Source organism: Micropterus salmoides, unplaced genomic scaffold (genome assembly GCF_014851395.1).
Source record: "Micropterus salmoides isolate LMB-PRFRI ecotype aquatic unplaced genomic scaffold, ASM1485139v1 Ms_hic_scaffold_13, whole genome shotgun sequence".
Classification (NCBI taxonomy): Eukaryota; Metazoa; Chordata; class Actinopteri; order Centrarchiformes; family Centrarchidae; genus Micropterus; species Micropterus salmoides.
In genome coordinates this window covers 25,550,890-25,571,156 of record NW_024040374.1, presented here as the reverse complement: position 1 = coordinate 25,571,156, position 20,267 = coordinate 25,550,890, and the positions used below count along the sequence as shown (strand labels likewise).

The window sequence follows — 20,267 nt, the reverse complement described above, 5'->3', positions numbered from 1 at the left end:
CTGTTTTGAGGACGTTGACCAGCATTAGCACTGCAACTAAGGGTTATATTTGTAGCACAATAACAGAGTGGCTATTCTACTGATTTCTTCTTCAGTCTAAAACTGAAATATACAAACTGATTAACAGTATATAATAACAACAATAATAATGAACATAATTTATGTAGCACATATTGCACCAACAAACACTGTCATGAAACCTGACAGCAAAGCAGAAGTGCTTAAGTCATCTGTGTGTTGGAAATTCACCCGAACAGCAACTAGGCCCAACTTTTCAGTTATCTATTTAGTACTTGATGAGATGACTTGCACACACAAAACCCAGAGTATGACACAAGATATTAACATTGGGCTCACTTTGTGTTGGACCATTCAGCCTTATCATTGTAGTGCTATCATGTACCAGTCGATTTGGTAATCCACTAATATTTTTTTAATATTGTATTTTACATTTAGAACTAAAATATAATATTAAAAATCTAAGCTTTACTCTGTGTACATATCTTCTCTATGTCAGTACAGTGGCTGATTTGACAGAAGGTTCAACCAACACATCCCCCCCCCCCCCCCCCCCCCCCCTACTCGTTAGTTTGTTTCAGTTTTAATAAAACTGAAAATAATGAGTCATAATGTTGAGCCATTCACATCATATGCAAACACATGTATACAAAGACAGCGGTTACTTTGCGGTGACAAGGATATGAGCTAAACCAGCAGGCTCTGCTTGATAAATACACATTATGCACATAAGGAGTAAAAGTAGTACATGGCAACATAACTTAAAACCTTTGGCCTACATGGAGACACTGCAAGCTAGAAAAGACTGAAAATTCAACTTTGCCAGCTTTAGGATTCAGCATAACAAAGATTAATCCAACACCCTGTTCATTCCCACACTACTTAGCTTGCCGTTTCTGAAAAACCTAAACCACATCACACAGTGGAACACTACCTACTTAACCTGTGTGACGTACCTTAAGGCCATAGAGCAGGGGCTGGAACTGGAAAGAGAAAGGAGGGTCCACAAGTTCACTGCACAAGAATCTGAAACAGAGCAGAGAAATCACCTCTTTAGCAACAGGAAAACAGAAACACAAACCAACTCTATCCTTCATCACTACTAAGTATAAAATATCCTCTTCTAACCTGAAATTTAAAAAAGGTAGATTCAATTAACCTTTGGCTGGTCACAACATTTACATGATATAATCAGCAGCCATGAGAGTATATCTTTCAATACTCGCCTCTTAGAACTGAGGAAATTGTTTTTGAATGGCAGTCTGTTTCTCCGTGTCTCTATTTCAGTCAACACAACATTCCAGAGATTTGATTCTACATAACTGAAGTGTGGTCAGATATGGTTTGCTATAACACAGAACAACATCCTGCATAACGATAGGGCTGTACAGTACAGGCTGTTGCACAGTCCAGACCTGGTCACAGCAAAGTGATAGGTCGACCTAATGTTGACTTCCGCCTGGTTTGCTCTGTGCTGGGACAGGATTAAAACCTCCTCCTGAGCAGAGTAATAATCTGAAGATTACACTACATCCAAGAGGCAGTTACATAAGCGATCAGAGCCTCCAAAACTGTACTTTCCATCCAGTTTATCATCATAGTGGCTGAAATGGAAAGTATGAAATTATTTATGGAGAAAAACAGTGGAATTTGTAGTAGAAAAGAGTCACATGTATATTGGCTAAGTTGAGGTCACAGAGAAAAATGCTTTAGGAGTTTGTAGAATTTATTTTTTCTCCCACAAACACCTTCTCAAATTCTTAATTACAGGTGCACAAATCCAATTCTGCAAATCACAAATTAGGAAAAGGTTTTGCTACATTTGTTGCCAAAACATGTTCATACCCCCACATCCAAAAAATGTTAAGAGATGGAAAAAATTAGCACATCCGCAAATCAGTATGCGAATTCATGCAATGAGAGTTGCACACCTGCAGAACAAGTCAACAACTACATATACCTAAAGTGGTCATATTATGCTCATTCACATAGGTTCACAATCTATTTAGGGGTTGTACCACAACAGGTTTAACAGGGTTTCATTTTCAAAAAACACCACATTTTTTGTCATACTGCACATTGCCGCAGCTCCTCTTTTTACCCTGTGTGTTGAAGGCTTCGTTTTATCCATGGAGTGATGCATCTCACCTCTACAAGATCTTTGTTGGGAGTTGTACATGCGCAGTTTCTAGTTAAGGATTACTAGCCAATCAGAGTAGGGTGATTCGTGAGAAGCTGGTAAACACGGCTTCAGTTCAGCTGTATGTCCCCTTACCAGCTTAGCAACATCGACTGGAGGAAGAGTTTCAGAGCGATGAGTTATTAATCTGTAACATGTATTTTTCATCCATCAAGTTTTAACTGAGCTCTGTCTCTACATCACAGTAACAACTGTCTGTCCTTCGACTGCCTGGAGGGTAGCTAGTGTTTGGAAGGGAGAGGGGAGGCAGTAGGCGGACGTCTCGTCACTGTGTGCTGCAGCTCAGTGTGTTTTTCCACTGGTGTTTTTGAGGGCGTGTCCGACTAGCTGCTGGCGAGCATTATGATGCGCATTTTGCTGCGATGTCACAGAGAACAAAGGGAAAAGGCTGAACTACAAACGAGCTGTTTTCAGGCATTTCAGAGCAGAGTTTTCAGTGGGAGATGGGTACTCCCTCTGGGGTGGACTTTGGGCTTTTTCACATTTCAAACCTATTACATGCACAAAAAAAAGATATATAACTCAATAAAGGAGAGGGAAAAAGCCAAAAAGCATAATATGACCGCTTTAAGTCTGCCACTACAAGTTTGTTCCCTCAGAAACGACAAGTTCTAGGTGCTCTTCTGAGAGATCAGATAACTCTTTGGCCAATCAAAGGAGCTTGTTTGGGCAACTGTCCGTGTTTATCGTTTTTCCAACACAGGTGAGATTAAACCCCGCCCACTTCTGTATGATGAAAGTCACAGTATATGACAGCTACAGTAGCTTGGAAAATAGAGATATGGAGCACTGAATCTGACAGATTTGCTTTTTATCAGGGATGCACCGACTCAACTTCTTTATTCCCAATACCATTACTTAAGTTGGGTATCGGCCAATGATGAATACCAACACCAGTGTTAAATTAATAAGGTGTATTTCTGTAAGGAAGAGACTGGGAATCCTTCTTTATATATTTATATATATATGAAATAACTCCAAACTGCCTTGTTTTTAGCTCCCTCCATTCTGTGTTAGCTCTCAAAGCAAAATGTTCAGCCCCATACATCCTTAAAGTGTTGAGTAATGTGTGACTATTTTCTACAATGAAAAATTCCACTGTCACAGCTGCTCAGTGGTCTTGCTCCAATAATACGTTTTATAGTTATACCCAGTAATACAATTGCTGTTACCGCCTGCCTCAGCGCAGAAGGTAGCATATTAAAGTATGATATAAAGTATATCTTATTCATAATGTTTTCTATGTAGGGTAGGAGTAGGGCACAGTATGTAAACATAATCCAGTGACTTTAGATATAAATTATATATTATATATTACAAATAAATACAGTAAGTATGAGAAACTGAAAGTTTAAACCATTATCAAACTGTAGTCAAACAAAGGAAGGAAGAACAAGCCACTGAGTCACACAGCAGCCAGACAGAGAAGCTGAGGTGTGAAAACTTCCACTCTAGTACCGTGGACAGATGGTGAGAACAGGTCAGTGTCGATATCAAGTCAAAGCGAAAAAACAAAAACCTTGACGGCCCCAAAGTCATGGCATGACGACATACCATCACTCATAACTTATCACACCACAGACAGCAGAAAAAACACATTTCTCAGACGCAGTCACTCACTTCTCACGCCGACAGACCTGCGAATAATACATCTGACTTCCTGTTCCAACTCAACGACTCCAAAAAATGAAGTAGTGTGACCACAGAAAAAGGGTAAGCCAAACCCTGAGCACATCCTGAACGCTGTTGCAAATACAGCCACAGACTAAGCTCCTGCTCTATATTTAAGATCTCAAACGCACGCATTTCTCAAGTACTGCCAAAATCTCTCTCATATATCAACATAGTTTCTATTTCTTCTATCAGATTAGTGCATTTACAGATCTGTGTAAGGTCATATCTGTGTTAAACATTGTACATTTTTAAACGGTGTACAACCGAAAGTGCTAAAGGTCAGCAGACCAGAACGGATCAATGGTTAACTTGACTTCATGTAATATCGGCCTCCACTGTTCTGAGTGCAGTACACAGCAAGGATGCTGCAAATAGGAAACTGATAGTCCATCCAGGAAATAAAATATAACCCTGACAAAAGATTGTCCTGTCTCATTTCACCGTTTCCTTCAGCTTTCTTCTTCCAGTAGCATGGAAGAGTTCTGTGCTTTCCTTCAAGTTCACCTTTTAAATGAATTACAGCTGCACAACCATCATCAACATTTAGAAAACAAACTCAAGAATCTGTAACGCAATATATTTGCTGTGCTTGTCTTGAAGAATTTGGGCTAGGTCATGTTCAGAAACAGGCAGTTTGCTACAGTAAATTGGACAAAAGGGGGGCTAGCCTAAATCTGGCTCCCTACAACACTAAATGACAGGCCTGTCCCTGTTGTAATCACTACCTCTTGAGCCTAAACATTACTGCTTCTTCAGACTGGGAAGGGAAGTGTATAAACAAACACCTTTTTTTTTTTACATTTCAGACATTCTTATTGTTCAGGATGACATGTATGATACAAAATGTGAAACGCAACTTTACCATCATGGATCTAAACATGGAAGAAACACTGGCAACTCAGCTGAGGCCGCCTTGAGGGCAAAGACAGGGTGGTTTCTTTGGCGAAGGCAGACCCAAACATCAATTATGCTCCAAACCTCTCTCCCAAAGCCAAGGATAATCTTCCTCAGCAGGGCTCAATTATAAGTTATTTCTAGCTATACTCAGTCCGTATTGTGTGCTACATTTTACCAAGACTTTCAATACAATCAATGAAAAGAGTGCCTAACCCATGTAAATCATAGTAAGTGAGGTTGTGCTTTAATGTACAAAGCACTTTTTGGAAGTTGGCTTTGAAGGTCAGAGATGGTGACCATCGACTAATTTCCATAACAATTCACAACCATCATTCATTACCTTTGAACACAAAAACCTGACTTTTGTAGGCTACTAGACATTACAAAGGAACACTTTCTTTGTTGTTTTGTTTTATTAACCATTTTGGAAAATCATCACCACTTTCTGACTATTTAATTTCCTTATCTTCACAGTTTTACAGGAAGCCTTCTTTGTAGCATGTAAATTTCCCACAAACAAAAGGGCAGAACAACGCCGTTCAATTGTACGAGCTCTAGAGATACAGTTTGCACTGGGTTCAATGATCAGCAGAGGTCAATGTGACCATAAAGATGGGTGCTAGCACACAGAGAAATAGGTTGGGGGCAATATTTAAATGAACAGCAAGGTTTCCAGCCAAATGTATGTGCAATTCCTCAAAGTATTTGTTCAGTTGTCCAGTTAATAATTTAGCCATATACAAACACAGACACAGACACAGACACACACACAGACACACACACACACACACACACACAGCTGGATCCAACTGGTCAGTCTAGGTTTCGATAAGTGGTCATCTACTGTAATCTGGCCAAATAAGTGACAGCTGATATTATATGACATGAGCACCTCAGATAGTTTTGCAGAAGGCCAATCAGGATTTCCTATAGGGGCTGTCCGAATGGAACCAAGTTATCTACCGAGAGGTCAGGGGGCATTGAAGCAGGTGCTGAACAATGAATTCACAGGTTTCAATCCTGTTTAAAGAATAACACTTTATGCAGTCAGTAGAACCAAGATGTAGCTTAGGGATAGGGAACACAGGCACAAAATAAGTAGGGAGGGGGAAAAGGCTGTTACTATGCAAACTGCTGGTAATATGACACCCAAAAATTGTGTTGCAATTGATCACTGCAGCAGAGTTCAAACATACCACAAGACCCCAAAACAACCAACTTTTTGGATTAATAGGACTGTTTGATGAAAAACACAAATTAAGAATTTGAGTTGTTATTTTTGTATTACATAAGATTTTTGTAGTCACCCCTGAAATGCTGAGTTGACAGTTAATCCATGCAGGGGGCAGCTTAGTGAGGGGCCACTGTTGGGATGTTTTACAGAGCTCGGGTTTTTATCCCCATACACTTCGACGCCATTAATGTCTTACCAGAATAAACCAAAAACTCTAATTCTCTGTAATGATGACCCAGATAAGATAATCTATCTGCAATGTAGTGGAATTCCCTCTAGTTTGTACTTGTCCAAGAGGATACACTACACATGTGTACTGCCATCAGAAGCTCATGCTGGCAGGGACTAACGGGGATCAAGTTTCAAAGACCAATGATCTAGTAGATAAAGTCTTGTGTGTATAATGCTTAAACTATGTTGGCCACTTCATAGTAGTATCTATCTAATATGGTACACTGCAGCAAAATCTAACACTATTAATGACCAAATATGACATTTTAATTTCAGATTCTTCTAATAAGACATACCTAACTTTTAAATGCATATATGCACAACAAAGTTTTCATTACTGCAAACATAGTCCACCCTCATGTGGGCCCATGAGCGAACACAAAATGACTTTGTGTCTCTGGGCCTTTGTCTGAAAAAGTTTTGCCATCTCAACCTCCAGTCACACAGCAGAGTGACCAGATTCGTCTCTGTCTGTCTCCATGTGCCACTGCTCGGGTCTCTACAGAACACAAACAAATGCTTCATTGTATGTCTGATGAACTCTGAACAAGAAGAATGAAGTCCACAGAGGAATGTTAGATGCAAAGCTGACATTTCTCTCACTGTTGTGCCAATGCATAAGAACCACCATGCTTGGGCATGTTATAGCTAGTCCCCTCAAACACACCATCTTTTAAAGTTTGAGCTCACCCAAACAAAAGTGTTCTTAGATATAAGCAAAATAATAAATCTAATGCATTAAAACTGAGGGGACTGTGTGTGCGTGGTTATTTTCATACTGCGGGTAAACATAACGTAGCCAAACAATTTCGTGGATGGTTTTGTTGTCTGACACGAATAGTTTTTACAACCAGGGCAAAACTACAACCAAAAAGATAACTACCGTTAGCACATCTAACGTTAGGTGAAAATTAGCTAAAGTATTAAGGCAACGTTAACGTTCATTGTAAGTTAGCTTTTAGTTAGCAACTAGCCTGATGTTGATATTGAGCAAACTGCTAATGTTGAGCAGAAGGCTAGCTAGCAGCAGCAACTTGATTTAGCTGCCCAGCCAGTTGTCACCTATAAGTTTACGTTCTATATGCTAGTATGATAACAATGATAACAGCACAGCTAGCTATTTGGCAGCGATAAAACTAATGACAGCAGGAATCTGAACGGTGCTTGCGATTAAACTTGCAAGATAGCTAGGCGATTAACTCACTAGCAGAGGAGCCAAACTCCTTCTTTAGCATGCTACGGTGCCAATTTTGGCACCACAGTTGGAAAGCTAACGTTAACCTCAACGGCAAAGTTAATCAAGGAACTTGACGTGCGCCAACGTTAACGACATTAGATAGCAACCGCAGTGTCCCCAATTACTTCATCTTTTTTAAGCCGACGTTACTCACAACTTTTGTTTCCTCTCCCTGTTGTTGAGCTATGCAGCTAGCTTGCATACGTTCTTTTCATTTGCCGAACAAGCTTCAACGTCCTGGCCCTCCTCCATTGGAAGGATTTGCGTAGTGGTGTGATTTTTTTTAAGTCTGTTTCGGTGTTGGGAGAGCTTCACTGTCAGAACAGTCGGCAGCCCGTTTGTCCCGCCTTCTTGGTCTGGATTGGCCGTTGTCGTGTACGCCTACATAAAATACAGCTTTCTATTTCACCAACTACGTGACAATCCTGAGAAAACGACCTGTTGATTGGATGACGTCTGGAGGGTGACGTTCGCATGAGTCTATTTATTATCACAGCCGGCGTACACCGAAACATGCACGGCTAGGCGGGTACGAATGTTTCGTGGCTGAATTAAGGACTTCCATTGAAGTGAAAACTACAAAAACACTAAATTGTTTAACGTGGCGAAAAACTAAATTATTGAGTTAGAAAGAATTCACATCTACAATTTAGAACTCATGGCAACACTTTTACCCCCTGATATTTATAAGTAGTTAAATAGGAATAAATAAATAGCCTATAATGCCCTTAATTCCTATTTATTTATCTGTTAGTTTATAATATATAGTTCCTGTGAAGCATCCCTTTCATATACAATTAAATATGCGTACAGCCATTAAATTGTGTGTGCGTGTGTGTGTATCAATCATGTCTTAATTGTCTTTACACAGTTACAGACGCTTCATAGAATAAGTTATAATTGTTGACTTATACATTAATAAACACTGTAAAATGACCTTATATCTGCATGCAACTCTGCCATTGCAGTGTGTCAAAAACAATATATTAAGTGTTTTTATATTGCTTATGAATGCTAAATATTGGAGTTAAAATGACTGTTTTCAAACTCATACACTCATTTTTGTCATCAATGATACAATGCACGTGACCTTATTCACCATGGACAAGCTGATAAACTCGACTTCATTCAAAAGATTAGACAATTCACATATCTATCTACAATCTATTAGGTGAGTTTGAAAACTGATGTTATTAAGCCTCTTTTTAAAAAGAGCAATCTAGATGCCTTAGTTCACAATTATAGGCCCATTTTCTAATAACTCAGCTCTCTGCTGGCGTGAAATAACAGTTCTGATTTTGTCTGGTCTCGATTTTAACCGGACTGCAGCACTGAGACTGCTCTTGTGTAGATTGCTTTGTTTCTGCTCTATGGCTAGATAGGCTGGTAAAACTGGGTTTTGGTAATAACATATTCGAGAGAGCAAAAAATATGTTCCCCAGGGGTCAATTCTCTGACCTCTGTTCACACCCAGTAGCTGAAATTATGCAGATGACATTCAGATTATGGAATTACTATGGTCCTATTGGACTGCTAAACAAGTACGGTGTGCAAATGAATAATGAGTTGTAATTTGCACAAATGCTTTTGCCAAATAACAAAGATTAAAAGTCAGTGCTTACTTTGTACAACCAAACATGAAATCTTTGTTTTAAATGCAGACCAGATATTTGTAAAAACTCTCTTATTACAATCTATCATTTCTTATTTTCACACTCAAATATGTTGGAATGAAACGATTTAGACCTAGAAAACCTTGTCAGTGCATTTATTCATATTTAGGCTGGACTACTGTAATGATGTCTCTGCAGGACTCTCTATACTCAGACTGCTACAGCCATTCAGAGCACTGCTGCTTGAGTTCTTACTATGACAAAAAAGCTGAGCCCATAAATCCAGTTCTCAAATCTGGCAACCTGTTTGTCAAAAGACATTCTGTAGGTAATGTCTTACTATTAGGGTTACTTGTACTCACACCAGCACTGCCTGCTGCAACTGCTGCCTATGTGCATACTGTCTTTATTTTAGTGCATTCATATCTTCCCCTTACTGTTTCTCTATATATACACGTCTATGTATATGTGCATTGCTCTGCACTTTACTGCTTTTTTTTTTTGTTAGAAGCGTAACTGCATTTCATTGTATCCATACCTGTACTCTGTGCAATCACACAATAGTTGAATCTAATTGAATCAAATCTTAAAATACTTTCACCTGTTATAAAGTGCACAGGGCCTCAAAACATCTCTGATCTCCTTCAGTGTATAGCAATGCAGACTAATTGTCTGACAGTCCTACATTAAAATATATAATGAGGTAGGCCACAGAAGAGGTATATAGTATTTAAAGAAACAAATGTTTAGATATTTCTCTGTTTTGTCATTATTTTGGGCTAATAAAGCTTCTTAATCTGTGTTAGTTGGGTGATTATACACCTGAAAAGAAGCTTGTCCTCTAAGAGGACATCAAAAATAAAAATAGTATGAGCTGTGACGTTTCCATCACTTAATTCTGCTGCTAGACCTTCTGCTGATATACCTGTTACCTAAACACACAGTGATCTTGGTTAAATACTGCAGTCATTTTTTCTTAAGTCAAGATAAGCAGATATGAGGATACATAGAATAGTTTTATCCATCCATCCATCGTCAACCGCTTATCCTACAGGGTTGCAGGATGCTGGAGCCAATCCCAGCTGACATCGGGCGAAAGGCGGGGTACACCCTGGACAGGTCACCAGTCCATCGCAGGGATAGTTTTGCAATAGTTTTAATTATTTCTAAATAAGGTATATGTTACAGTGTGTCAGTTTGCTGATTCCTTCAGATGGCCTGACTTGCTCATAGGTAAACAATGCTAGAAACGTATTACATTGCAAGTAATTGGTTGTTTTGCAAAAGTATAGAACAGCTGATAATTTAACCAAATGACTTTTGCTTAATCCTTTGGTTGTACTATAATAGGAGAGAATCTATGACTGAAAGGGTAGTGGCTCTCTCTAGTGGCAATTCTGTGCAGGGTTTCTCCTGAAGGAATATGACGCACAGCATATCGAAACAGATCAAAAGATATTATAAGCAGCATTTATGACATTTAAGGAACAGAAAGTGTTTCTGATGAGGCTGGAAATAGGGACCAGCACTCCTAAATATAATAAAGCATGTATCGCACATTTTTGTTATTGGGCAGATTTTCCATTCCTTTATGATTTGCTATTTCACATGTTTACATGTCCATTTACCTCTAGCCTTTCACTTGTTCTACAGGTGCACCTGGAGTTTATTCACACACACGGAGGCAGGATCTGTTAGGGTTACATTCTGGTCAGTGAAAAGTATCAAAATTTATAATATATTATTTGAATTATTTCAGCAGAAGTGTCATGCACGAAGATGACAGATTATACTTTTTGAATGCATTGTGGTGTAATATTGGTGGCCTACAAAAAAGGAAGCGGTACAAAGAATGTGAGACTTTCTGCAGATTATCGCCCCTGCTCTAAACAGGAGTGACTCTTAGTAACTCTTATTACTTTAACACAGCATCACATTTCTAAGATGAGCCTCCACCACAATAGGATTTTCTAGGGATCTTTGACCCTTAGGCTTTGAAACCTTTAAAATTCAGTGAATTCCCCAGGACCAAAGTGACCTCCCTCAGACAAGGGTCCAAATCTTGGTCCATCTCCAAGACCAAGCTCCTGAAACTTGCTTCGACAAGTTCTAACATAAGATGCTTTCCCCACAAAAAATCATTAGGGACTAATGGTTGTTGAAATGTTGCTAATTGGAAACTGAAGTCCAAAGATTGTAGATGAGACCACCAGTGAAAGCCAAGAGCTAAATAAAGACATAAAACAAAGTCAAACAAGACAATGGAATGTTGCTGATCAAAGTCATACACTAATATGTATGGAGACATGATGTAGAAGAATCACAGGTCCACAAAGAATGTAAACACATGGTGTGGATTGGTGAGCCCTGACCCACTGCACTCTTTCTAGACCTTTGTCACATCATCTCCATGGATATGACGATCACCCATGGGGCACTGTAAGACACAGGACAGGCGAGGCGTTATATCTGGCCCACGAATGGCCCATGATGGCCCACATTGTCCATTGGTGCCTCTCACCTTCCACTCCCCTTTCACTGCAGCTGGACTGGCAGCAGCAGCTGGTACTTCTTCTATCTTCAGTGTTATAGTTTGTCCAGTTGTTTCAGAACTCAAGATGCAGAAGTTTCCAGCAATCTTTTTTTGGACCCATACCACATCACTTTCTTAGGCTCGTATACTGCCTGTAATTGCTCCAAATGAAACTAATAAGGCATTGGGTGAACAAAACAACTCTTAAGATATAGAATTGTGCAGGAAAAATAGAATTGGATAATGTACTTAGATTTTAAAGGAACTATGTCATACAAAAATGTTTTCCCATTTGTCACATGAGGTGAAAGACACGCATTATGGCCTCCAATGTTCCAGTTCAGTCTCACATCTGTACAACTATCTGCACCTTGGTAAGACACACCTTTATTAGAAGATAATAGAAGCAATCAGCCTTTTTATGGAAGAAAAAGTTTCATAATGACCCCCAACATTCATGGTATGGGCAGCTCTTTGGAAATATGTCTTATAATGTACAACAGGCCGTGTACACACATTTAAGCTTACCCTAAAATACAGTCATGTGGGCTGACAGCATTCTGACATCATACCAAGTTAACATTAACTTTACATACTTTTAATTAATAATATTCAAATCAAATATGAAAATCTATCTAATCTTAATTGATAACCTATTTTATTCAGCAGAGAAGAAGAATTGAAATATGTTAACTTGTGTATGCCGTAGTGGTCATGCAATTGATGGATGAATGTATTTGTTTGTTTTTTTATTGTTTTGATGTGATTTTATATCTTAGCTTATGGGTCATATAAACATGGTTACTATAAGTTTAAATCAGAGAATGGTTTATTACCACTGATAAAAAAAAAGAAAGAAGCTAAATCACTGCTTTCCTAATACTGGCACAGATTCACTGTCTTGCCAAAAACACGATTAACCAGGTTCTTCAGTTAAAGAGCAAGCTCTTGTTTCACTATGCAGAAATTCCATTATTAATCTCACTACTGACTATTAGTTGAGGCTTTCCTATTCCCAAACTATTCTTATATTCTTGTATAACAAAGCACAAACTCTTACGTTCTCAGCACAGTAAAAAGCTTCACCCAGTACAGTAAACGTGGAGTCAAAAGTCAGTATCTTTGTCACAGGCAAAGCTACACAGATGTGAATGGAACTACTATATATAAAAAAAACACATGTAAATCAAATAAATCATATTTGACTTTAAGTTGTTCATGTCAACCATGAGTCACAACCTCATCACTCACTGCAGTAAATGTAACAAGAGGTAGAAGTCCCTCTAACATCACTCCTGCAGGCACCAATAGGTACAGTAGAAATAGTGAGTTTAAATTAATGGAGTCATGAGACAGACACTGCTCTGATCTGAACAGCCATGCAGTGGTCTACCCAGCAGGCAGTTTGCCCAGCTCCACCTTGAAGGTGTTATGAATTTACTGAAAATGGTGGCAGTCAGGGGGCTGGTCAACTTGTGCAACCTACTCTCAGTCAAATATTCGGTACAGTTCGTTAGCTAACTAGTCGACCAGTTTAGAGTTATGCGATTAATCTCCCTGTAACTGAAACAAAAAATAACAAGTTGACGCCAATAATATAGCTGCATTTCAATGCATCCGTTCGTTTTGATTGATAACTAGGATTTCCAGTCACCTGACAAGCAGTTCTCACGGTTGCTAAACTTTGCACAGTAACTGAAGCATCCTTCGGGAAAGGAGCTCCGCTCACATGCCAGACTTCTGCCGACCTCTAACGACTGGTGACCACGCGGGGAAGCGCTGTCGGCTTCGGTAGGGCATAAAATGAGACATCACAGTCACCAACCTCCGTCCGGCTGAGCTGACAGTGAACGAACTCAAACAGCGGCTGTACTGGGAAGTCAACTTATGACTAAATTGACCAATCAGATTCCATCGTGGGCTGGTTTCTAGCTTGCACGAGGAAATTCTGGTGATTGACATGCTTATAAAAATCTTAAGGCCAATGAATCACAGCGATATCGCAGCCTGTTTGGGAAGTCTGACAAATCACATTTGAGCGTAGGCTGGGTCTATTTCCTTTTCCGCCTTCTTTTGAGATGACACATTGAATAGTCAATCGACAGCAGACGTAGGCGGAGACCATTCGGGCTCCGCACCAATCAGCGTCCGAGGGCGTGGTCTACGTCCACAAGGCCCGCCTATTGGCCGGTCTGCGGACTTCCCACAGACAGTTGTATGTTTCATAAAAATGCACTCTGATGCGGCAAGTAAGTAGTAACGTTATAGAGGCTTTTCTGCATCAAATTAGGACCCTTCACAGATGCTGAAGAGTTTGTCGTAGAGAAGCAAACAGACGCTTTGTGTTTCATCATCTACTTTTAGCCCGTGGTTCTGTAGGGTTTGATGAGAACGAATGAATTCCGTGCTATTTGCTGGTCTCTTTGTATTTGCCAGTGCTGTCTTGGGCGACAACAAAGGAAGGATAGCTAGTGTAATTTAAGTTGTTTAGAACAAGCAGGAGGTTACATTTGACACGGCAGTTTTCCTTAAGTTATTTTTTTTGTGTAACGTTAGCAGGGCTCAGCTGAATGCTGCCAACGTTAGTTAAATTCAGGAGGTTTTCGATGGTAATCGGTGCGTTGTGGTCTTTATATTCATCATGACTGAGGATGCACTATGCGTTTCAACTCAAACTTGGGATCAACGTAACGCTATTGTAAATAGGTCAATTTTCTGGTCAACTGCGGACTATTACAGAGAAAGAAAATTGTGACGCAGTTGTGTAAAACATCTTTCATTGCCTGCTGCAGCAGCGCTGTCCGGCTTTGCGGCATCTATGTCAGCTGCTGCAAAACGTCGGCGTGATGCTTATGTGCCTGTAAGCCTGATGTTAGATTTTTTTAAAAACGATCTAAAATGCATTCAATCAGTAGGGGTAAATGTTGGGGGGGTAGATGGTCTGAAAGAAATAGTTGTTTTGTTAAGGTTTGGGAATTGTAGTTTTGTACTCCAGCCAGAGCTGAGGTTCCAATTGCCTCTCTGTAGGAAATGGACTACAAGACCCATGTGCCCAACTCTCTAGATACTTTGTAAACTCTGTGCAAGTTGCGCGTCTGCACTGCTATTTTAGGTATGCAGCTAGTGCTATCTGTTCGGCAGTGTGTTTTTTTGTCTGATTTTGGCCTCTAGAAATAAAATTAAAGCATCGGTATTTGATGACATCTTTTAAACGTCAATGCATAGATGACATTTGGCGACAAGGTAGCGTGCATGATCTAATATTTTCCTGTTTTCATGTCTTTCGAGGTATGGAGATAGTCCCTCATTCGTGTGAGATGTTTTTCTGTCGTTTACTGAAACTAAACCCATTAAATAGAAATCAGACGAAAGTCATTTGAGCTCTGTAGAGTCTTGACTGATTAACTTACTGACAAAAATTGAAATCATATGTTCCTGTTGGTGCTGTGATGATGTCACCTTCTTGTACCCTTATAGCCTACTTGTACCAATATTATAAATTTGATTAGGAGCAGAGGGTTGTGTTTAATACTTTAGGTTGAATTTATGATGTTTTGTTTTTTTTTGTTTTGGAAATAGATTTTCAGCTGAATTCCCACTTGACTACACTGGCCAGCATCCATAAGATCCACCACACCTTGCACAGGCTGGTAAATACATATTGGTCGCGTGTTAGTGTGTGTGTTTTATATAGTTTTTGTGTGTGCACTGTGTACATGTGCGTCCTGCTCACACGCATGTGGCATTTTTATGTATCTGTTTTGATAGAACCTGACAGAGGACGTTGGACAGGATAGCCACCCCTCAGGTAATAATTCAGCTGGTCCTTTTGTTTCATAATTAACATAAAAATGCAGTCATGCATGAAATTCTGAATTGGACTGCTGGCTCTTTGAGAGCACATAGATGTTTAGCAAGAGGAAATATGCATCATCTATTTATTATAAGTAACCCCCTTTCATTCTGTCTTCCACTTCCTTCCCTAGCTTGTTGCTCTAGAGCCATGCCTCCTAGGAAAAAGAGGAGACCCTCTACTGGAGATGACATGTCAGCCAAGAAAAGTCGCCAAGACAGGTGTGACATCCCTTTTTGTTAAGAAATTACCACTTCAGTAGTAGCATGGCTATAATTCAGTGTCTATCTCAGTTGTTCAGGAGCATTTGATTATTGTGGCTTATTAAAGAGGAATATGTGCAAGTCTTTATTTTGCAATTAGGAAAACTAAAATAGGAACAGCATCTTTATATCACATTGGCTCTTCTGCACTGTGCTTGCAATATTGCTGCTGAGCTTGTGACTAAACTTTTCTTATCATCTGCAGTGTTTTCAGAAAACATGAAACGACACAAATCCGTGAGGAGGACACTTTTTCCAGTAAAAGATGCTTGGAGTGGTTCTATGAATATGCAGGTAAAGTATTATATTTTAAAATACTGCACCAGCAATTACTCCACTCACATTATCACACGCTTTTGGTCTAATCACATTTAACCACTGATCAATGACATAGGGGTTTCTTTTAGCTCCGCATGTGAAACTGATGCTGTATGTGGCCTCACACTTGTCTGTCTAAAATAGGCTGTGATGATGTGGTGGGTCCAGAGGGCATGGAGAAGTTCTGTGAGGACATTGGAGTGGAACCAGAGAATGTAAGCAGATTTTATTTTATTTTTTTTTGTATTTTGGTTTTCTTGTGGGGTCTCAGTTTGCACGCTTTTTGCTGCTTTTCTCTCTCTGGCTGCCAGTCAAAATAAGCAAGTTATTTCAACACCCTTTTGGCTGGGGTAACATGTATTGTACAAGCATTTCTGATATTTTCTAAAATTAGTTATTCGAATAAAATGTGCAGACTTAGTATGACTTTATGGTTACTACTTATTTACACCCATTCTTTGTTTCAAGGGTTATTGAGGTCTGTTTTCTATGTTTGAATAGACTTGTCATGTCAGTTGACAGATTGATAATATGAATTGACATATCTTCTATTTGAGGATGTCTGTAGCTATAAAAGTTGTTGTTTGTGCCCAGGTGGTGATGCTGGTTCTTGCTTGGAAGCTGGACGCCCAGAGTATGGGATATTTCACTCTCCAGGAGTGGCTGAGAGGCATGGGCTCACTGCAGTACGTCAGTTAGTTACTTTTTGTCTTTTTGCATGCTGTTTTCCAGACTGTTTATTGCCTTGCTCTGTTTTCTGTCTTGAGTCATGTCTTTCTAGAGTGCCCTTGGTACGTGGTAGAGCAGGTGTTGAAGTGTAGGTTTTCTGTTGTCAGGTGCGACTCCACAGAGAGGCTGAGGAACTCGCTTGATTACCTGAGATCTGTCCTAAACGACAGCACCAGTTTTAAGCTCATTTATAGATATGCCTTTGATTTTGCTCGGGTGAGTCAAGCCAACGTCTTTTCTGCAAAGATGCTCACATACACAGCAACTTTTCAGTTCATGGAAATAATAAAATCCCTATGTGCTCAATGCCCATGATTGAAATTCTTATTAAGTGTGTTGCCTATATACATAGCCTGACTTTCTCTCATGTAGACATTGAACCACAACTTAAACTGATATAGTGATTGCGAATGAAAATACAAATAGTGAATAAAAACATAACGCAGTGACTGTTATAGCAGGATTATATTTTTCTTTAACTGTAACAGCAGTGGCTCAATTGATTTTGTTTTGTGCATTGTGTAAATGTTGATGGTAATGATGTTACTAGTCAAAATGTGGTTGACATTTTGCATGGATTTCATGAAGCTTTGAGTGTTTTGATTGGACAGGAAAAGGATCAGAGGAGTTTGGACTTGAACACAGCCAAGTGTATGCTGGGGCTTCTTCTTGGAAAGACGTGGCCTCTGTTTCCTGTGTTTAATCAGTTTCTAGAGGTAAGTCTCATGTTCTCAGATTTCCTCTACAACACAAAATCAAATTACTGTGCCATACAGTAATTGTCCATACGCTTGTTCTAATTCCTGTTTTTGATATTGAATGGGGTGGTTGAAACTAAAATGTTTTTGTGCTGTATTAATATAAGGCATTTATTTACTATTCCTCAGCAATCCAAGTACAAAGTCATCAACAAAGACCAATGGTGCAATGTTTTGGAGTTCAGCAGGACAATCAACCTGGACCTCAGTAACTATGATGAGGATGGTGCCTGTGAGTGAACACACATCTACACACAAATGTGACACAGCTTTGTGTTGAGTGCTACACAAATCTAATCTCTCAAAAACTCTGTTATTCTTTTATCAGGGCCAGTTTTGTTGGACGAGTTTGTGGAATGGTACAAGGAAAGACAGATGTCATAGGTGCAGAGCGAAAATGGAAAAAACACAACTGTGACAACAACAACAACTATGAGAATCAACAACCAATAAGTAAACAATACAAAAATGGTAAAGCAATGACAGTGGGTGCTTCCTGGTAGATGAGGGTTTTGGGCTGTGGGTGGGCTAGGGTGGGGGCACTGGGTTTGCAGCCTGGTTGCATGCTGCCCAGAGTGCGGAGGCGGAAGGCTGCCATTGTGGAGTAATGTTCCCTACCGAAGTTGCATAGTGGGCAAGCTTGGAGCAATCCCCAGTGGCATTGCTCTCTCTCACTGTGACATGTCATATTGCTGTCTGTGTTAGGATAACATGGTATCATACATGGATGATGGAAGCAAAATGGTATTGTGTGGGAGAACCACTCCTCACCCCTTGTCCTCAGCACAGAGAAACCAACAGAAGTGACCATTCATGCATTGTGTCTGAGTCTTACACAGGGTCACTTTGATCTGGGCACATTTAAATATTATATATCTGTGCAATGAACTTGAACTTGAGCTTTTCTGGACAGATGGCACTAACTATTGTTTGTCATATTTTGAATTAGATAGGAGTTTGTCAAGAAGCACACCGTGTCAAATGGTTGATCGCAGGTTTCTGATGCCTGTGCTGTTTACTGTTGATTTGTGCCAGTGATTTTCTTTTTTTCTCCTCCAGTTTTTGTTACCTCCTGCTGTTTTGCTCCAGCTAATGCTAACAGTTTGCTAACCCCCTGCAAAGGCTTCAGACCTCATAACACCAAACAAATCAGCATTGCTGCTTACTAACTCTTATTACAGTACAGCGGTGAGCCACTAGTGCTCTGATCAGCATTTATTGGTCTGATGACCAATATTTGTATCTACGTTGTGTAGGTAAGAGTATTATTGTGCCTCAAAACATGGAAGTCACTTTGTGTGTCTCACACACGTACCAACAAACCCAAATGTATATACACGTGTGAAAACACAACACACACATATACATGTTCATGAATACACAGACACACTGAGTGGTCAGGGATTATTTCAGGATGAAATCAGACTGTTTGGGCTGTGTTATGAGTTGACATAGAGCTAGTTGGTGTCCATTTTGTCTTGAGATGTTGCATCTGTTTTGTCCTCCTTAGTCCACTGATAGTTTCAGGTCTCCTCTTACTAGTAGCATCTCTCCCAACACTTGACAGTGTTATTATAACTACAGTGGAAGACCAGTGACCCTCTCAGGACGAGGTCCATAAGGCTTGAATAGAAAGGTAGGTTTGCTGAAAGCATTGCTTTGTACCACCCGTAGGACCTAATCAAATCAATGGACATTGACAGTTTGGAACTGTGTGATGATGCTATGCTGTTCTTTTCGCCTAGTATAATGTTCTTGTAACATGTATAAATTTTTGTCTTTGGCTGTGGTGTGATGCTGAATCGTCAGATTTAATATTTGCATGCATGCTCCAACAGAGCCTTTTGTGAATGGATGAGATTTTTTTGAATACATTTTCCAAATGCGTTTTTGTTTTGTACAGGAATTTGTGCAAGTGTTTTGTGCTTAATTTGATATTCACGATCATGTTATCTTAATTCTGATGAAAAACATGATTGTGTCTATTAAGACCTGGAACACACCTGTAACCTCACGGTGGAACAGGAGTTCCCTCCTGCATTTACCCCATCGCACACATTCTCACATACACATGCTGCAAAGTTTTAGTTGTCTGCAGCCAGTATACAGGATTTTATTTTATTTATTGGAAGTGCGTAACTTGTTTTGAAACTTTTGGATCACACTTTCATGATACACATAAAATACACATTGGAATTTCTTGTAAAGGAACCAGCTCTTGTATCACTGAAATCCACTGCAGTTGAAACTATATTGAAAGCCTGTATTAAAATTATAATGCATCAACCATCAGCATAACATCTAAGATTGAAGTAGTTGTTGGACTAATTACCAAATACTGTGTAGAGATCAATGATTTAGTATTCTCCCATGAAAATGCAGGAGGATGAACACCCATGTCCCAACTGTATATATGTATGTAAACTATGTAAGTGTCTATATGTCTGTTTTCACTATAACCTATGTCAATATGCATTAATAAAAGGGTTTATTAACTTACTGGCTTATATTTGGACTCTTTAGTTAAGAGTTGAGTGCTCTCAGTAACACTGTCGTCATTATTTACATGAACGTATTGCTACAAATGAAAGCTCTGCATCATATTGTTCATAGGTATTGTTTTATTAATATCTCAAGTATATTTATAATGCATATCCATTAAGATATAGATGTATCATTGCAAAATTGATTACAGGGAGACATCTATGT

The 20,267-nt window shown here is 39.4% G+C and overlaps 2 protein-coding genes across 3 annotated transcripts in view; one reads left to right on the top strand and one right to left on the bottom strand.

Annotated features, from left to right (window-relative positions):
- Positions 1–7,803, bottom strand: part of fryl (furry homolog, like) — a 67,937-nt gene extending 60,134 nt beyond the window's left edge. Inside the window, exons 1-2 of the mRNA XM_038716528.1 lie at positions 7,646–7,803; positions 975–1,044 (exon numbers count right to left, since the gene is read on the bottom strand). The gene's annotated coding sequence lies outside the window, so the exon portion shown is untranslated. The remainder of the gene's footprint in view (positions 1–974; positions 1,045–7,645) is intronic.
- A 6,013-nt stretch (positions 7,804–13,816) lies between these two features.
- dcun1d4 (DCN1, defective in cullin neddylation 1, domain containing 4 (S. cerevisiae)) lies at positions 13,817–20,057 on the top strand. Of its 2 annotated transcripts, none has more exons than XM_038716518.1 (11): positions 13,817–13,886; positions 15,217–15,287; positions 15,406–15,445; positions 15,624–15,711; positions 15,959–16,047; positions 16,216–16,286; positions 16,666–16,757; positions 16,908–17,016; positions 17,412–17,516; positions 17,688–17,790; positions 17,887–20,057. In XM_038716518.1, the coding sequence occupies exons 1-11, from the start codon at positions 13,868–13,870 to the stop codon at positions 17,940–17,942; spliced, it is 843 nt and encodes a 280-aa protein (XP_038572446.1). In that variant the 5' UTR covers positions 13,817–13,867; the 3' UTR covers positions 17,943–20,057. The 2 variants fall into 2 exon arrangements, with proteins under 2 accessions (XP_038572446.1, XP_038572445.1); XM_038716517.1 differs by lacking the exon at positions 13,817–13,886 and adding an exon at positions 14,722–14,880.
- The last annotated feature ends 210 nt before the right edge of the window (positions 20,058–20,267 follow it).